General features: G+C 40.8%; 1 protein-coding gene across 1 annotated transcript in view; it reads left to right on the top strand.

Moving 5' to 3' along the window:
* The first annotated feature begins 2,986 nt into the window (after nucleotides 1-2,986).
* ITK (IL2 inducible T cell kinase) overlaps nucleotides 2,987-20,255 on the top strand; it is a 67,656-nt gene continuing 50,387 nt past the window's right edge. The window contains exon 1 of the mRNA XM_082725027.1: nucleotides 2,987-4,303. Coding sequence (XP_082581153.1) covers nucleotides 4,166-4,303 — 138 coding nt within the window. The 5' untranslated portion in view covers nucleotides 2,987-4,165. The remainder of the gene's footprint in view (nucleotides 4,304-20,255) is intronic.

Below are 20,255 nucleotides of genomic sequence, written 5' to 3'. Positions count from 1 at the left end.
TCGTCCAGTTGCATCTGTCTGTGTCATTTGTCATGTTCCTTTATCTCCTATATTTCCTGCTAGCTTGGATTTAGATCTAGGGGTTTGAGATTTGGGTCTGACTTTTTTTTTTTTTTTTTTTTTTTTTTTGAGTAAGACTTTTGTGTACTTCCTATTGCATTTCATCAGGAAACATAATATGTCTAGTTGTCTCTCTGTTGTGTTAAGATTTATCAGTACATTACAGTGTTATCAAGCTAATGTATAAACTATAAATTTTCCTGCTGGCTTTTCACATAATGATTTTAGCAACCACTGATGATTGTTAGCTAAATCCATTGTGTCATTGAGATTGCACTATGACAGTATTCTATCACTCCTTCTTCATGTATTAGTTGATATTCTTCTCTAAAGAAAGACCTTCCCTTATTAAATATTTGAATACTAAACTGAGATATGGCTCTTCAAGAAAGGCAGAAGGCATGTTTTATTCTTTCCCTTTGTTTTCTGGTTTTCAGAACAATACCTTGGTTCTCCAGCATCCTCCAAAAGTGGTCAATAGATTGAGATTTTTTTTTTAAGATTTTTATTTATTTATTTGACAGAGATCACAAGTAGGCAGAGAGGCAGGCAGAGAGAGGAAGGGAAGCAGGCTCCCTCCTGAGCAGAGAGCCCGATGTGGGGCTCGATCCCAGGACCCTGGGATCATGACCTGAGCTGAAGCAGAGGCTCTAACCCACTGACCCACCCAAGCGCCCCGAGATTTTTTTTTTTTTTAAGCATCTTATAAACTCATGATTTTAAAATTTGGCTGTTCTTCTATTCTTCATGGTTACCATTCTTTTTGATGCCCAAATTGTTCTTTCTTCGACAAGTGGGAGCTTCTTGAATTTAGCTCCAGTGAACTGGACTTTCTAAAACCAAAACAAAGGGGGACACCTGGGTCGCTCAGGAGGTTGAGCATCCAGCCCTTGGTTTAGGCTCAGGTCGTGATCTTGGGGTGACCTGGGGTGGAGCTCTGCATCAGGCTCTGCACTGGGTATTCAGCATGTCTGTTTGGGATTCTCTCTCTCCCTTTGCCCCTCCCCCTGCTTGAACACACTCTTTCACTTTCTCAAATAAATAAAATCTTAAAACAAAAAAATAACAGAACAAAGGGATTATGTATTTTTATGAATGTTTTCTGAAAGCTATGAGAAAATATTAGGCCTCTTAGGGTTACATTTAGGTGAGGACAAAGACAAATCCCAGTGAATGAGCTTGAAGGCATTATGAGAAAGAGAATAAAGTTACTCATGATTGCACTTCATGAAGACTTGGGAAATGAAAGGCACGTATTACAATAGTTACTGATGATATTTTGCCTTCCCAGATGAGAACACTTTATGAAGTCTGTAAATCTTTCAACCTGAACCAAATAGGTATAAATCTACCTTTTTCAAAGGAATTTACAGTCTATTTTAAAATATAGTACTATATTAGTTAACACTAGGTTTGGTGTTAGTGACAGAACTTCAAAATAACAGAGGCTTAGAAAATGTAGTTTTATTTCTCTTTATGTTAAAAAAGAAAAAAGTGATTCCATGCTGGCATCGAGGATCCAAGCTCATTATGACCTACAGCTCTTTTGCCTTACCCTCTGTTGTCTTCAACATGCAATTTTCACCTCATGATATAAAAGAGCTGCTCTAGCTCCAACCATCATATCCACGTTCTTGTCAGTAGGAAGGAAAAAAAAGAGTAGGATGACTGCCACTAAGGACATCCCCTGGAAATTGGGCTCATCACATCTACGATGTTCCATTGGCTAAAAAATAGTCTTCTGACTGAAAAATGTAGCCTTTATTCTGGAAGCCCTAGGCCCAGATAACCTTTAGGAAGTCAGTTACCCAGAAAGAAGTAGGGAGAGTAACTGTTTAGAGAAAACAGCATTCCTTGCCTCGAGCCCAGATTTAGAGAGAGAGAGAGAGAAAAAAAATACTACATCTTTTGGGCAGGGTATTTCCACACACATCTTAAAACCTCAGAATGTGGGAGAGGGAATCATGTAAATTATCCCCCTTCTCCACACTCCTGAGTGTCTTGACTATGTAGGGCATCTAATATGTGAAACAAAATTAAGCTGTAGTCTGGAAATTTACATTCAAAATGAAAAATTTTAGATAATTGCATTCCTATCCAGCAAAAATGATGGAATAATTTTCATTTAATGTTTCATTATTTATCCCTGTCCAGTATATGCCATCTCTGCTTCCACTGAGATTTCTTGGTTATTTCCTTCATGCCAGAAGTAAGACTCACATATTATACTTCAACCATATACTACTTCTAAGGCAAGACATGTGACTAGCACCCACCATTCAGAGTTTATGGAATTCAGGCCTCAAAAGGATGGTACAAGGAGACTTGGGATCAGAGAGAGTAAGTAGCTTACTCAAAGAGAAGTAACTTAATATGTAAGAGAAATGGGATTCCAATACAAGTTTCTTTGTCTCAAAGCCCAAATGCACCTTGTTTTTTATGCAATTCATACTGGTTTTCTGCTCTTCCACTAAGTTTTAGGGTAAGAAGGTAATCATCGATTTGTAACTCCTATGGGCTTTCATTTAAACTTCACAAAACAATAAATTTCAATATATTTCTCTGAAGTGTTTTATGGTCATCGTCTTTTTTAACTGTCTAACCCAGTTTGGTGATTATTCATTCAACACATTTTTTTTAACATCCCTTTATACGTACCAGGCATTGTGATTCTTGCTGAATATATAACAGTGAGCAATACCACACATAGTCTTTACCATCATGGAGTTTCTAGAAGAGTGGGGAAGAGAAACAGTAATGCAAAAATCACCCTCCAAAATGTACAATGACAACTGTCATAATGGGTATAAAGAGAAAGCTCTAAGGGCTCATCTGTGTATAATTGGCGATTTTGACTTAAGGACACCAGGAAGGCTTCCCAGAGGAAGTGACATGAAGGCTAAGACTTGCAGTGTAATTTAGAGTTAAAACAGGCAAAGCAGGGCAGAGAAACTGTTTCAAGGCAATGCGAGCAGATGTTTGAAGAGATATTGGGGGTATGCTTGAGGGCTGGAGTGAGAATGGGTGAGCAAGCTGTGAAATGAGACTGGCAAGGAAACCAGAGAACAGCCCTGTGGTGCCTTTTAGGGACACTCTTATCCCCTTTCACAGATGAGAAACCTGAGACTCAGAGCTCTTGAGAATTTGCCTAGAGTCTTCCAGCTAGTTAGATGGTGGAGCCAGAATTCAAACTGTGGTAGAGAGAGTAACGGATCCCCTAAAGATGTCGATGCCCAATCTCTGGAACCTGTGAATGTGTTAGGTTACATGGCAAAGAGGAATTAAGGTAGAAGATGGAATTAAGATTGCAGCAAACTGACCTTAAAATAGGGTGATTATTTTAGATCATCTTGGCAGACCCAGGGGTAAGCACCAGGGTCCTTAAATTTGGAAGAGGGAGACAGAATTGCTTATGGTGGTATAAGGTGAGAGAACTTGACCAGTCATTGTTGGCTTTGAAGATGGAGGAAGAGATCCACGAGCCAAGGAATACGGGTGGTCCTAGAAGCGGAAGGGGCAAGGACACAAATTCTACCCTAAAGATCCTCCAGAAAGGATCACAGGCCTGCTGAAACCTGGATTTTAGCCTGATGAGACTCATTTTGGACTTCTGAACTACAGAATTGTAAGATAATACATTGTGAACCACTGAATTTGTGATCATTTGTTACAGCAGCAGAAGGAAGCTAACACACAGCCTATCCCCATTGGCTCCACAGCCCACCCCGCCTGCAAGAATGCCTTAACCGTCAGCCGGGCTAAACCAAGGACTGTAAAGCTTAAACTCAAATACTTCCTACCACTTTGAGTCTAAGATTCTTCAAATATCATTTCCAAACCGTACAGCAAAGGGTGTGTATAGTTTTTACATATACCTTTTAGTTTTGTGAATTTTGAAAGGATGTGGTTATAGCCTTTGACATCAGAGGAGAAGCTCCACAGTGTTGACTGAACACTGATGAAAAGATAACACTGGAGGCAAGGGGCCTTTCACAGCTCTCGGAAAATCAACCGCCTCCCCAGCGCGTTCCTCGTGCCGGAGCCGTTTCCACTGGAGGTGCCACGGGGTGATGCCCATGGTGCCTCCCTTCCAAAGACTTGGATCATGAACAACTTTATCCTCCTGGAAGAACAGCTCATCAAGAAATCACAACAAAAGAGAAGAACTTCTCCCTCAAACTTTAAAGTCCGTTTCTTTGTTTTAACCAAAACCAGCCTGGCATACTTTGAGAATCGTCAAGGGGTATGTGAGCACTTTGTCTTGTCTTTTTTTAAACAGTATTTTTTTTTAAATTTAGAGTGGGCTGAATTATGAAGATATACATGGAATAAAATCAAGTCAAAGGGGCCACAGACATGCTTGCTAAATAAGAGCCTAAAAAGTACAGTAAGAGTCATCAGAAGAGAAGGTGGAAAAATGTCCAGAGGTGGGGGAGGTTATATTAAGGTGACTTTAGTTCTAACATCTGCAAAAGAATAAGTTTAATATTCATTGGTGGTTTTTTCCTGCAGGTTTAATTATAAGATTATAATATTTTATGTGACAAATGTTATGATTGGATATAATTTGAATTTCACCTGAAGTATACTAGATTTTATGGGACATAGATTAGAAAAATATTAGCATTTAATGGGACCTAAGGGATGATCTCGCTCAGCTTCCTTAATTTAAAGTTGAGGAAACTGATACTTGCAATGGTTAAGTGATAAGTTTAGTGTAATGTTTTTATTAATTTAATTCTATTTGTCCCAATGGTCATTACTCACTTACTATATTGGAATAATATTCCCCAGGCATTTAATTATCTAACATTTACAAGGTCCAATAGTAAATTTTTTTATCCCTTGGAAAACTTCACAGGAGACAGGGGCTGTCACGATATTGTGCAGTATAGACCATTGGTTCTTAGTCAGAAGATTATAGCTACTTAGCATCTTTATATGCCTAGAGATATTCTTATATTCCACATTAGTGATATTGTTATGATTGCTCATGTTGCTTTGTTATCACTGATGATAATACTGTTATTAGACCAAACTCTACTCTCTAGGTGACTGAGCCTGAGCAAATAAATGCCTGCATCTTTTTGCACCAGATTCTTTCTTTCCAACATGAAAGATCTGAAAATACTACCTATAAGTTCTTTGTTCTTTAAACATTCTAGCACCTGTTAAGTCCTTCTCAGCCAGTTTTCAAAGCATGTGTGTGACTTTTAACTCTATCATTGTATTATTTTTTCCCCATCATTAGGGAGGGAAGGCAGCATTTTCACTGATATTTTCCTGCAGGGGAAATAACATTAGGGGCTTGGTGGAGACTTAGAGACAAAGGCATCCCCATTTCTTGCTGGGATCTGATTTCATAGGTATAGACATGAATTTGGAATCTTTTGAGAGCCAGGCTTGGACGTGTGCAGTGAAATGGAGCCTCGAAGGACGCCAGGCTGGGTAAGGAACCTATGGATGCCACAGCTGAAATCAGACTGCTGCTTCTGTAGAGGCTCAGGCACGCTCATCTTCAGCATTGGTAACGGTCAATAATCAATCGGAAGGCATGTGGTATTACTTACGGACAGGGCCCCCTTGCTAGATACTCAGTACATATTTATTGACTAAGTTAACATTGGGCTAACAGTCAACTCGGAGGATTCATCATACACAACTGAAAAACCACATGGCATCGGTCAGTTTTCTCTCTTACTGTGACATTAGAACTTCTTGTTTCATACTGAAAGAGCAGTCATTTCTTTTAATTATTTTTCCAGAGCCCATTTTTCAGCTTTCTCCAATTTGTTTTCCTGACATTTGTTTTCCAGGCATCATCAGCTTTGGTTAGTGCTGATTATTTTTGAGCAGCGTTGCTGTTTGTGGGCTGTTTGGTGGTGAATTCAGTACAATATTATTTGCAAATAATCACACAACCAAATGGTCTTGATTCTGAATTTTGTTGGTTATAATTTGCATATAGGCAATGGTGTAAAATCACTGCCTTATTCATTTATATTTTTAAGATTTTATTTATTAGAGAGAGAGAGAGAGGGAAAGAAAGTGCACAAGCAGGGGGAGGGGCAGAGGGAGACTCCCCACTGAGCAGGGAGCCCTATATGGGCTCAATCCCAGGACACTGGGATCATGACCTGAGTCAAAGGCAGACACTTAACTAGACTGAGCCACCCAGGTGCCCTTCACTTATTCTTTAGTTATTATAAAAAAAAATTCCAGAGCACTTAATTCTGGGGAACCATAAGCTATAGTTCCTAACATTTCCATATGGGATATAACAGATATATCATGTACAAACATCAATTTTTGTTTTCTAATGCCTATGGTTTATATTCATATACAACATTGATAAAAGCATTTCTTCAAATATTATAAAAATCCATTAGAAATTTTTCCAAGGTCATTGAGAAAGTCAGGTATGTGAGCTATTACTATTCATGCTCTATGTATGTTCCGTTGTTTAGGGCCATTGATTTGCACACAAGTGTGCACCTATACAAAACAATAGCATAGCACTTGTGGGAAGAAACGATTTTAAAAAGATTAAAGCCATAGTCCTACCATCTGTAAAGTAGGTGTGAGAATAGTATTCACTTTGTGAGAATATGGTAAAGATTACCAGATAGAATGCATTTAGACTGAACTACTTGAAATGACTACTCAGTAGATCAAAAAAGGAGAGAGATTAGCAGTTTCATAGAGTTCAACTTAATAGATGAAGTACTTAGCATAAGCCCAGCTACTTAGTAAAAATTAGCCATTATTTGTATCATCATCGTGTCTCCGAAGGAGCAAGCAGCGCGGCATAACGCATTCACTTTCAAATGAAGGAAACATCAAAGTAGTCTTCAAAGTCAGGCTAACATCGGGGTCCTGGATTCTTTCTACTCGGTGACTAAACGCAAGTCTGCGGGGAGAGATACGTATGCACGATGAAATGCAGGATGCTGAGCCAACTATCGGCCCTCTCAAGGTCACCGCTTCTTTTTCACTCTTCTTATCTGTAAAATGCTGTTCCTTGCAGTTTAAAAATAATCCCACCTTTTCAGAAAAAAGAAGTCTGTCATTCTGCAAATGCAGTAAGTCTTTTTCCAACTCTAAATACCATTTTCTAACCTTAAATATCCATGTTCATACTGATGGAGCCTCTTACTTTAACACGGATTTGGGTCCGGGTAGTAAAATGTGCGGGTGTCCTCAGTGGAGCCAGGAAGGGCCTTTGCCCTGATGCAGGGGGCCAGAAGAAAGCCTGGAGTTGGCAGGTCATGGCTCACGGGCCGGTGTGCTTGCAGACAGCTCCCCGTGCCTGCCAATTTCCCTGCAGAGTGGCCTGTGATACCTGGCATTCTTTAGCAGAGGACAGTGAGATCGGGGCCCTGTGGTGTGTGGGTAGAGGTTTAAAACTGCTGTGCTGGCCATGGGAGTGGGGAGCCTCAGGGAGCCCCCATCCATAGTGTTGGCGGATTTCTCGTCAATACTCGCGTCATGGCCCATTTCAAACTGCCATTGTGATGTCTCCTGGCTCCCAAAATTCCTCAAAATTTAACCATCAGCCCCCACGGGCCACAGCAAGCCAACTCCAACACACCACTGGGCCGCTTTACAAACAATGTCAGAGAGGGGGTCGCTAGCTGGGCAACGTGCCTGGCTGCACATGAGTGAGAACAGACCCTTTCCAGGCGTCAGAGAGAAATGGAGGGCCTTGGGTCCTTCCAGTAAGTGCAGAATGGAGGGGGCAGCATAGATGGAGACAAGCAGCAACTGGTGAGGCCAGTAGAGCCAGCTAGCACTGGGTTCAAATTCCGGCTCTATCAGCTTCTGGATGTGGCTCTCGGGCAAGGTATTTAGCCTCTTTAAGCCTCTGTTCACTCTTTGTGAAGTGAGGACCCCGATCCTACCTACCTCAGGTGATGCTGAGTATTTCATGAGAAAGGCACGTGAGAAGCTGGGCCCTATGGGTAGCACCTCCATCTTCGGAAGGACTCTCAGGAGAACTGCAAAGGTTTCCCTGTTTTAATGTCTCTGCACCTTCAAGATTAAGCCTGTGCTGCTCACAAGCGTGTGGGAACCATTCCATGTATGTGGGGCAGGATACACAGTCAAGGCCACCATGCTAGTGAGTGTCTGGTCATGGGTCTCCACTCCGCACAGGCTCTTCCCATGAGCCTGCAGTCCGATCTAGCAGTAGAAACATCTCCAGGAACATGCATCTTTCTTAAAGATCGTCCCCTTCCCTTGCTTTTTCCTTGCTTTCCTTGCATGTCAAAAACATATTTTCTGGTGTCACGTAATACTGGGTCAAAGACTTCCCCACTTATAAGCCACAGTTTTGAGTAAGTTGCTTAAGGCTGCATGACTCTGCGTAAAGCTATTTACATTTTTTGTAATGATTAAACATTTCGTCTTCATCTTGTTTCTTTTAGTGAGAAGGAGGTTACCATTATTTCAATAATCATAGTAGCTAATATTTACTGAACACTTACTAGGTGTCAGTCACTGTGCGAAATGTGGATTATTTCATCTAACCCTTACCACCATCCTCTAAATTTGGAAGTAGTAGTATCTTAATTTACAGAGCAGATAACCGAGGCAAAGAAAATTTCAATAACTTGTGCTGAAAGAATTTAAATAACTGCCACATGTCTCTAAGGTCTACACAGCCCCCCGCCCTCTGTAAATGGTACTTATTACTATTAGCAGTAGTGACCCAGGGCAGTTGGGACCTCCTCCGGGTCACTGCAGCACACACAATGCCTTCTTGCTCTGAAGTCCTCAGTGGAGAGGGCAGTCCAGAAGATCAGCAAGCCAGGGCAAGGGATTTCTGCAGTAAAGCATGTCGTCAGCTCTATCATTTCCACCCATACTTCAGGACAAATCTTTGTCTTCATTGCTTCAGGGAGCCCCACTATGTGTTCAAAAAGAAATGAGAGCTATGGCCAGCTTTGTCTCCTAAAGTTCCTCTAGAATCTTCTCTCCATTTTCTATGGTCACTTTCCCCATGAAAGCTGCTAGCTGCTCTCACCTGGGACTGCTACCACCTCCCAATGGTCTCCCTGTGCCCACTCTGCCCCAGGCCCCCACAACCCTATGCCCCACACAGCAGCCAGCATGGCACATGGTGACTGTGATCGTGGCCTGATGATTCTTACTAGAAGCGGACATGTCCCTGTAGCGCTTCTGCCCTTAGACCTAGAGCAGACACCAGAATCTATCACAGGCCGTCCTCCGTAACATCTCATGTCTCCTTTTCTTCCATCTATCTGGGGTCCAACTACATTAGATTTCCTCCAATGTTAAGGCCCGCATTTTGAATGTCATTTGCTTGGGAAGCCTTCCCTGATTTCTCTGGACTAGGTCATCTGCTCCTGTTATCCTATGCTTAGCCATACCTATCCTCTCTTCAGAACATGTCCAGAATTGCAATTACCCATTTATTAAAGTGATAATTGTGCTAATGTCATTCCCCCACCCTCCTGTAGATTATAAGCATTACGAGGGCCAGCACCCAGTTTGGTAAAGAGGGCTTCACCAGGGTCTATAACAGTGCCTAGCAAATACTACTCATCATTCATTATTCGTGGAAGGAAGAAAAGGAGAGAAAGGGCAAGGACAGGAGGGGTAGATACCATGGGAGAGGTTAGAGTTACACAAATGAACCCCTAGAAGAATAAGGTTCAATTCCAAAAAGCAGAGAACAAAGTAAGTTATCTAGGACTTCAAAGGGAAGAGTTCTGGCATAGGAGTAAGTAAACAAGGCTCCCTGGAGGTAGAAGTTCATGGCCCAGCTTTGAAAGAGGAAGAAGAGGCTTCAGGAGGTTGGAATATTAAGAGTTGGGTCAGAGAGGCACCTTTAGGAACCAGCAGGTGGGCCAGCCCTCCTCCCCTACCTCTTTTTAGGAGAACAAAGCATTCTGTTCTCTTTGGTCCTCCTCACTGTCTTACCCTTCCTTCCCCTCTACAGCTAAACCCTTTGCTGATAATATTCTTAAAGCTACCTGAGCATTTTTGTTTGCAGCTTTCATCAGCCACAGTCTCTCCCGCTCATTCCTATGTGACTGAGTTGCCTTCTGGCTGGGACTTTGCTGACACTTAAGGCTCCATACAATTTATTATCCATGCAATATCTACAATGAACTTTTAAAGTGACAAATCAGGACTTACTCCAGATTTTAAAGCCTCCCATGGCTGTTTAGAGTATTTAAGTAAATCTTCAGCTATAGCCTACAAGACTCTTCATCCAGGGGTCCCTACATGCCTTTCCAATTTCATTTCACACCACACTCTCTTGATCCACCAGGCTTCTACCACATCTGCCTTCTTTCTGAGCCTTGGACACTCCAAGTTCATGCTCCCCCTAGGGCCTTTGGACACGGCCAGAACTAGGGTAAGGCAAGTGGGGGGTACACCTGGGGAGCTCAGTCTGTGGGGTATGCAAGTGCAGGGTTTTGCATTCATTTTTCCTGTGGTCAGGAGCACCCCCAGGCTTTTGGCAGGGCTGGTGCTTGATTCTTTCTGTCTGTTTAAATATTTTCTTTTGTTTTGTTTCTTTTCTAAGTACACAGATACTTCAATACATCAGCATCTCCATATAGTAATTGTTTATTGATGTGCTTCCCTGTTTATTTTCTGTCTGTGTATCCCCTGGAGAACCTTACTCATCACAGCATCACCAACACCTAGAACAGTGCAGGGCGCACAGAAAGGGGCCAGTAAACACCCAGGGAGTGAACAAAGGTTACAAAAGTCAAATTGAATTCAGAAGAGCATCTGGGAGCTAAAAAAAAAAAAAAAAATGGGGGCCTTGTTCATTGAGGCCAAGGGAAGTAAGGATCCAAAGCAAAGTACTTTGTAAGTCAGGCCACTCAAAGCCGAAAACGTGTGCAGTTTCAGCATCTGCCTTAATGGATCTTCTTTGTGAACTGATTTTGCCTTTGTGACATGATGTTGATTTTTAAGGAGAAAGCCAGTACATAGAGAGTTTTTGTTTTGGATGCAAATACTCCCACATTAAAATTAAATTTGATTCCTACTGCTCAGGGACTGGTGTATCTGTCAACCAGTCTTTGCAGTAAAAATAGGCCATGGAGCAATACTATAAGTGTCTGGAATGACAGTCTGGAAGAAAGGTTTAACCGGAAAGCCCAAGAGCTCAGTTTCTTGAGATATGAGGTCCATGTAAAACAGGATGTCTTCATTTCAAACTCAGAAATGGACCCCAGAGAAAACCATTTTAAATCTCTTCTTAAGTTATCATATATCAAAGATTAAATCTTCATCTCTCCATTTTCTTTACCAACTAGTAATAAATTCTTATACTTCATGAGGTATTAGGCCGACTGAAAAAGTAGATCTTCCAGGATCTACTTTGTCAGTATTTTAGTTAAATAAGAACCTGATCCGAAGTCTTACATTGTCAGATAATTCCTACTAATATAAAGGTATTTGTAAGCAAGCTTCTCATTATATTTTCTTTTTTTTTTCATATTTAAAAAGTCACAGAAATTATACCTCTTATTATAGAAAATTCATACAGGACTTCCTCCTCCAAACTACATCTATTTGTATCAACGTTATTATTATTATTATTAAACTTAACACTTAATCAAGGAAACATTTCTTTTTTGGTATATAAACACTCATTCATTTGTTCAGCAAACATTTCTTAGCATCTGGGCTAGGTGCTAGGAGTAGAGTGGGAAATGACAGAGGAAAGGTGTCTGCCCTCACCAGCTTGCATGCTAGTGGAGAAGGCAGACAACAAGCAAGTGTATAAATACATGGGACGTATAGAGACAGTGGTAGGTTCTATGGAAAGACTAAGCCATAGCTGGGGCTGAGTTGTGAAAAAAGGTGGCCAGGGAAAGAATTTATACCCAGGCTGAGGCCTGAAGGGTGAGAAAGATCCTCTGACATGAAGAAATGGGGGAAAGTATTTCAGGCAGAGGATACTGACTGTAAAGAATCTGAGGTAGGAAAAGGCTTTTCCTATTTGAGGAATAGAGACTTAAACATACAGAGTTCAAGACAGGACTTCTTGCTGACCTCTTATAGCATCCCTCTTCTGGGGATACTTTGTCTGGAGTCATCCTACTCCATGTTTTGGTGGAAAGGTGCTTGATGTACCAACACGGAGGACCTCAGGACCTGCACTGAACTCAAGCTGCCATTAGCAGCAAAGACTGAGGACAGGTTAGAATCAGGTTCGGTCCACGTTGATTAATCACAAGAGGCACAGCAGCAAATGTTCATATCCCCACACTATTTTTTAAAATTAATAAAATTACACTCAAGAGTTTTATGTGACTCTTTTGTCTAAAGACATCAATTTACAGTCTCTGTGGAAATGAGCATTGCTCTTGTGAGGACATCAATTTTAAGTTATAATCATAATGCATGACAATTTTGTATTGTACTTTCTTCATTTGTTCTTTTATAGAGACATTTCTACATATCTATGTAGTCTCCAAAGTAATCATTTCCTCACACGTATGATTTTTGTCATGATCAAATTAGTTCACTTTGGAGATATATTTATCTATTCCATACACCTGAATAAATTGATGAACTTATCCTCTATTCTTTGACATTCAGGTTGTTTCGAGGTATGGTGAGAATACTAAAAAATAGTATTGAATCTAACATAAAACTTTCTCCTTTTTAAAATAAGCTCCTCATGATCTAGTACTGTGTCTGGGATAACTGTGTCATAGGGTAAGATATTTTATGGCCTCTATTGTTTGCTGCTATATCATCTTACAGAAATTAAAGCAATGCATGGGGCCACAAGAAGTTACCAGAACCGTTAGAGAAGACTATGCTTCTAAGAAGGAACCCACGAAAATGAAAGAATCCCATTGTTGTGGTGATTTTCAAGTGCACTATTTTTATGGGCTTTGAATGTGATGGTGAGAGAGAGGGAAGATACATAATTTTTTTAAAGATTTTATTTATTTATTTGACAGACAGAGATCACAAGTAGGCAGAGAGAGAGAGAGAGGAGGAAGCAGGCTCCCTGCTGAGCAGAGAGCCCGATGCGGGGCTTGATCCCAGGACCCTGAGATCATGACCTGAGCCGAAGGCAGAGGCTTAACCCACTGAGCCACCCAGGCACCCCAACACATGCTCTTATGATATCACTTTGGTCACCCAAGTGGAATCTCCTTCTGTGAGAATTCTCTGCAAAACTGACGCAAGCATCTTGGCCATTCTATTTCTCACCGTGAGTCTGTGAAGTCGCCAGTCTTCTGTGAATTTGCAGAGTGTGCTTCGGTGGTCCTGGCCTCTGCGGGCTGACCGGAACACACTCACGAACTTGTAAACCTGATGCTCTGCTCCCGGGGTGACCTCTGCCAGGGAAAGGTGCCATATCAGCCTCAGCACTATTGAGTTTACCAGACTAGCTAATCACCATAATGGCTACCACTTATTGGGCACTTTCTTTGGATAACATTCTGGAACTGCATACCCAGAGTGGTAATAGAAAAAGGACCAACAAATAGGGGTACAAGCCAGCGGCCCAAAAAGCCAGACTGAAGGCCCTCACACCAAATGCAACCCCTCTTCACAGCCTGTACTATGGCCAAGCGCATGTACAGCCATCCAATTACATGTTTCCCAAAGTGGGGTACCATGAGGTGCACATTAGATGGTACATGAACAAACCTGATTTTGACTTTGTTTTTTTTTTTTTTAAGATTTTATTTATTTATTTGACAGAGAGATTGCAAGTAGGCAGAGAGGCAGGCAGAGAGTTGGGGGGGGGGCGGGGAGCAGGCTGTCCGCTGAGCAGAGAGCCCAATGTGCGGCTCGATCCCAGGACCCTGAGACCATGACCCAAGCTGAAGGCAGAGGCTTTAACCCACTGAGCCATCCAGGCTCCCCGACATAGTTTTAATAGTTATATATTTATTACAATTTACTTTAGAAAAGAATATTTTTGTATGTATGGTGGTGCTTTAAAAATTCCTTTTAGAATAAATTTGTTGAAGTGAAAAATCAGTCCATTTAAATAACAGCACTAAGTATATGGGACCAGTTGGTGGAACCACATAATGGTGGAGATTTCGTGGGTACGTTGTAAACTGAAGACTGGACACTGAATCCGTGGAATAGCGACATGAATCATCTTTCAAGATTCTTTGCTTTTAAGTAACAGACACTTAGTCTGCTCAGAGAGGGAAGTGTGACATCCCCCTGGACATGGAAAGACACAGATGTGCATCCCTAGAGGCCAGGGCACTTGGAAAGCTGAGCATGGAAAAGATCTTCTCAGTCCCCCCCCCCGCCCCCTCCTGCTTTACCTAGAAAGCCGTGAGTTGGGGGCAAGGGAGCCTGCTGCCACAAATGTCTGACCCCCAAATTTCTCTGAATTCAAGAGAAAGCTGGTAGAATTCTTGAGAGAAGTCCATTATAAATCTCAGCGAGATTAGGTCACTGCTATTCACGTTGCTTTCCTCTGTGTTGCAAATTGAAATTAGTTCACAAAACAGAACGGTCAGTGGGATGAACTCTTGCCCCCTTGCCTCTATGCCTATTGGATTTCAGGTCTCTGTATGAATAGCCCTTTTATTAGACCGTCTTCTGCAAAATATAGACTAATTTTTTTTAGAAATTCTTGAATAGATAATACATTCACATAAATTTTGTTTTGTTTTGTTTTTTATTTCTTTTTAGCGCTCCAGAATTCATTGTTTATGCACCACACCCAATGCTCCATGCAATACATGCCCTCCTTAATAGCCACCACCAGGCTCACATAAATGTTTTAAAACCAGTTACAAAATGTTAGGCAAGGGCTCACTCCCACCCTTGTCCTAAGCTGTAGCACTTCATGGCCTAAAAGCAACCAGTATAATCAATTTCTTATCAATTCTTTCAATGATGCTTTATGAACCTATATGTAAATACAGGTAAATATTCTCCTTTTCCTCCTTTTTATACAATGATGGCATACTCTACACACACTTCTTAGCCTTTCTTTTGGTTTGTTAGCAATACCTCTTAAAGATCAAGCCATACCTATATACAAAGAGCTTCTTCATTCTTTTTTGTGGTGGCATAATATTTCGTTGAATGGTTAAAAAGTTATCTTAATGATGGACATAGTCTGTTTTCCAATTTTTTGGTCAATGTGAATGACAAGGAACGAATAACTTTATCTGTATGTCACTTTCTATATCAATATGTCCGTAATGGGTGATTTTGCCCATCATTGGCAATGTCTGGAAAACTTTTTTAGTTGTCTTCACTGGGAAGGAGAGTGCTACTGACGTTTCTGGGCAGAGCCCAAGGTGCTGGTAAGCGTCCTACAAGGCACAGGACAAACTCACAACAAAGAATTATCCAGCTGAATGTTAATAGGGCCATCGAGAAGCCTTGGTTTATAGAAAACGTATTCTTGAAGTGAATTGTTGTAAAAGGATATTTGCATCTATTGTTTTATTGAACATGACCAAATTATTCTCCAAGAAGTTGTGCCAGTGAACATTCCCCAGGTCCACATGTGAGATGCATGCTTTGTTAAAACCTCACCATTACCATATGTTTTGATCTTTGCAAGTCTGACAGGTTTAAAAAACAATATCTCAGTATAATTTATTTGCATTTCTGCTTTTGTAGTAAGTTTGAGCATTTTTTTTCATCTATTTTAGAGCAATTTCTATTCCTTTTGCCTGTTTTTCTATAATCCTAGTATTTTCCTTAGTAATTTGTAGAACTCTTTCTTGGCTCAATCTTTTGTGCAGACTAGTTTCAAACTACATTTTCATTGTTGAGGTATTGGTATCCACCTGCCAGTCATTCTGGAAATCTTTTCAAATCATTTCTTTTTTTTTTTTTTAAGATTTTATTTATTTATTTGACAGAGATCACAAGTAGGCAGAGAGGCAGAGAGAAAGGAAGGGAAGCAGGCTCCCCGCTGAGCAGAGAGCCCTATGTGGGGCTTGATTCCACGACCCCAGGATCTTGACTGGAGCCAAGAGACAGAGGCTTTAACTCACTGACCCACCCAGGTGCCCCTCAAATCATTTCTATTAAAACTTTATCATATGGTTCATATTCATCACTTCCTGCTGCACACTTAGCCTTACCTGCTGTTCCTTCAATCAACCAATTAACAAATATTGATGGAGCATCACCTCTATGCTAGGGTTATTTTCTGAAATGCAGTGAAGTTATTAATTGATATGCTTTGACTACTAACTCTCCAGTGTTTGAAAGATATATGAAAAATATACTCTTTCAAACTCCTTAAAAATCCACATAGCCTATTCTGGAAAGAAGGAAAGTTTTGAAAGAGCAATCACAGAGCAGAGACAAAATGTGCAGGACGACTGAAGAATCTGCTTCCCCCGGCACGTAGCACTCGCTTCTTGTACTAGGTTTCTACATATCTTCTTTTCTCTCTACTCCCTTTTGAAATCAAACCTAAGCAAACAGGCTTTTTTTCTTTTCTTTTTTAAGGCAATGATCACTAATACCTTTAACTAACATGAATGAGGCCAGGAAATTATCCTGAATTATTGCTTCACCTCTAAGATAAATATACCCACATAAAAGTACAGAGTTGCCTTTTTAGAATCTATGGAGAAAATGGCTATCATTCAAGAAGAAGGCAAGAGGACCCACCCGCCATGAACTTGAATCTCCATGGATATAGAAGAGCAGGTGACAGGTGCTTCCTCACTGCCACTTAGGACTAATGGGGTCAGGAAGCCACAAGGGCAAAAAGCTAGATCATTTTGCACACCCAGCATTTGACGTGTACCCCTCACCCCTCTCCCATACTCATCTGCTAAGGTTGTTGTAGAGTGTTTTGTTTTTAAATCTATGACTGCTTTAGAATATTAATTTCATTTTTCTGTTGAGTACATTTACATGAGCACTGCAAAAGCTTCAAATATTGCAGAAATATATAATGTACACAGGCAGGTCTACCATAATGCCACCCACAAGAGAGAGCCAGAGTTAGCAGAGTTCCTTTTGCATTATTTCTTTGAGATTTGTACATACTATTATATATTTTATTTCTTTTCCTCCAATGAGGTGATGCTCCATCTATGGCTCTAAACTTTTTTCAGTTAATGTATACATTTTTGTTCCTCTATATAAATTAATTTCTCTTTTGGCTACAAAGTAGTCACAGGACAGTTGAACCATAAGTAATTTAACCATTTGTCTATTGGTGAATGTTTACATTTCTATAGATTTTTAGTGAAATAAATAATGCTGTTATGAAACCCTTTCCCCTACATCTTTATATATTTTAAACAAATGTTTCTATCGGATAAATCTGATAAGGGAAATCTTTTGTTCCTTCCCCTTTCTTTCTTTCTTTTAACTGTTTTTAAATACAATAAAAATTATATATGTTCACGATAAAATAGTGAAACAGTATAGAAGGATATAAGATTAAGAGCAAACTTTTCTACTTCTACTCCCAAATGCAAGAACCATTCCCACAAGTGTCTGCACTTAATAGCGTCTTGTGAGAAAATACATTCATAATTTTAAGAAAGGATCCCATGGAGTGCCTGGGTGGCTCAATCATTAAGCATCTGCCTGCAGTTCGGGTCATGATTCCAGTGTCCTGGGATCAAGCCCGCATTGGGCTCCTTGCTTGGTGGGAAGCCTGCTTCTCTCTCTCCCACTCTCTCTACTTGTATTCCCTCTCTCACTCTCTTTCTTTGTGTGTGTGTGTGTGTATGTGCCAAGTAAATAAATAAATGAATAAATCCTGGGGAAAAACATGATCCCCAGCTTCCCACTGAAAACTATATGAGAATATAGTCCATTATCTTTTCTTTTTCTTCTTTTTCTTTCTTTCTCTTCTTTTTTTGAGTAAAATCCTCACTTTTTCCTCTTGGGTAGTTAGGGTGTTACTACTGACAAGATGGCTGACTTTAAGGGGGTGTTTTCCCCACAACACCACTAGCCTCATCAAAAACCACACTGTGAAAAGCTAAGGTGAGGAAAGCCAGTTGATTCTGGTTTAGCTATGACTAAAAGAAAAGAGGAAAGAAAAGAAGGCAGGTGTGGGATGGATCATAGTTTCCTGACTTTAAGTCAGCCAAGGAGCCTCAAAATCTGTCCCCTTACCTCCAGATTCTCCCAGAACAGCAAAGTTTTGTGGACAAAGAGCCAGGTGAAGATGGATTGGGGGAAGAGAGGAGCCAGCAATAGCTAATCTCACATCGCCCCAGTGTTTTAGAAGACGCTACATTTTCCATTGAGGTAGTAATGATCACATCTTTATTATTATTATTATTATTTTATGTTAGTCACCATACAGCACCCCATTAGTTTCTGATGTAGTGATTGCATCTTTATTGATTATCAGGCAACCTACTGGGTGCCTTTCCGTAGCTCAGGTCACAGTGACTCTGCACGGCAGCTGTCAGCAATCCTATTACTCTTCACAAACTAAAAGAATGAAGAAGAGTGAAGAGAACTAAACCCAAAGAACTGAGATGACTAGCCCTGTGCTACTTGTCACCACAGAGATTCAAATCATGTCTTTTGCGAGTTCTGAATCTCTGCTTCCCCCACCCCCCGGCACCATGAGGTCCCCTCAGTCATCAAAGTCTTCTGTTGAGTTGGGAGACTGGGAGCGAATCTGTGGGCTACATTGAGCATGTTTTGCAGAGAGGATGAAACTAAAATCCAGGAAGAGCCCTAAGACCCATCTTAGAACTGGCATTCTGCTTTGTGTATTGGGGGGATGACCCCCCAAATCAGTCACTTAAGTTTCATTTCGCAAGATATCTGTTTTAATTTCAATTGTGTCATTGTGTGATTTCAGATTTGTACAATGTACTAAAGGCCAGAAGAGGCATTGAGCAAAATATTTGAAATGCTCTTGGTTAAAAGTATCACCAGAAAGATTTTCCAGTCACAAAGAAACTCTGATAAAGGCAGTTTGTGGCTGCTTTTATGGTGTGATCTGGGAAAATCTGAAATGTATCACTCAGCTTTGAAAAATACTCTCTCAGCTAATGCCTGAAATTCCATTATCGAAGCTCCTTCTTGACTACAGTCTCTAATATCTGTCCTAATCCAAACTGCTCTGAAACAAGCCAAGCTTTACTCTATCAGTAAGTTAAACCCTTGGTGAATGACTATTTGGGGAAGGTTTTGACAGGCAAGTGGGAGGAAAAGCAGAAAGCAAAAGCCCTCTGAGAGCAAATGTAACACAGTTGAGAAGACCAAGAAATAGGCCCCTTCTGGGGTTTTGGTCTGATTTTACAAATAATTTGCAAATTAAACAAATGACTCTGAAATGTCAAAATCACCAGTATCGCCAGTTAAAAATTAACATTGTGCCTCCCAAATGGTGGTTCCTGGTTACATATTTGCCCACAAGAAAATCACCCCCCAAAATGTGGACACATAAAGGCAAGAGAACAAGGTCTTATTTTATGTACAGTATTTGGAGAAGGAACGGAAGTAATGCTCGAGTGATTGGTTTATCGTTTGAATGAGTTTATTTTGTGAGTAGGTTTATGTGATTTTTTAAATTTCTCTAAATTAGCTCAATGATTCAAGGACTATGATCATTCTCACTTAAATAAAAAGGCAAGGCAACTGAGAAGTTGAGACACTTGCCTCAGATTGCACAACTGGTTGGGCAAATGCAGGTCCACCTGACCTGAAAGCCCCAATCCTCTCCCACTCCGCCTTTCCAAAGCAGAGAGCTGAAATTTGGCTGTTTTTCAGAGGGGTGGAGATACCCTCTTTCATAGGTATCAGATACCTAACTTCTCACTGGCACATCTGTTGGACTAGCCAAAGAGCCAAGGAGCCAATGTTAATACCATTCTGAGGAAGCAGAGAACTTGCTCGCCCTTTCAAATCCAGCATAAGCATTGCATGACCAAATAGAGCACAGACACATGTCTGCCAGACCACAGCTTATGGTATAGAGTATGCAACTGATTGTTCAGTGTGGAGTCTGGAGAAAGAAAATCTCCTGTGGAAAGTCGGGGCAAATGCAAGAGCCATGAAACATAGTTGTTAAGCACTCAGCCTCTAGAGTTATAGACTTGAGCTTGTACCCTGCCATTCCACTTATTAAGAGACTTGGTCTCTCTGAACTTCAAGGTCCTCACCTGCAAGATGGGACAATAATACTTTGCAGGATCATACAACCCAGTTTAGGGAACTCATTTAAGGAAAAGAGTGGGTTTTGATGGTAG

Source organism: Mustela nivalis (assembly GCF_964662115.1).
Source record: "Mustela nivalis genome assembly, chromosome: 3".
NCBI classification, from domain to species: Eukaryota; Metazoa; Chordata; class Mammalia; order Carnivora; family Mustelidae; genus Mustela; species Mustela nivalis.
The sequence above is the reverse complement of the archived record's forward strand: the minus strand, read 5'-3'. Positions and strand labels throughout refer to the sequence as shown.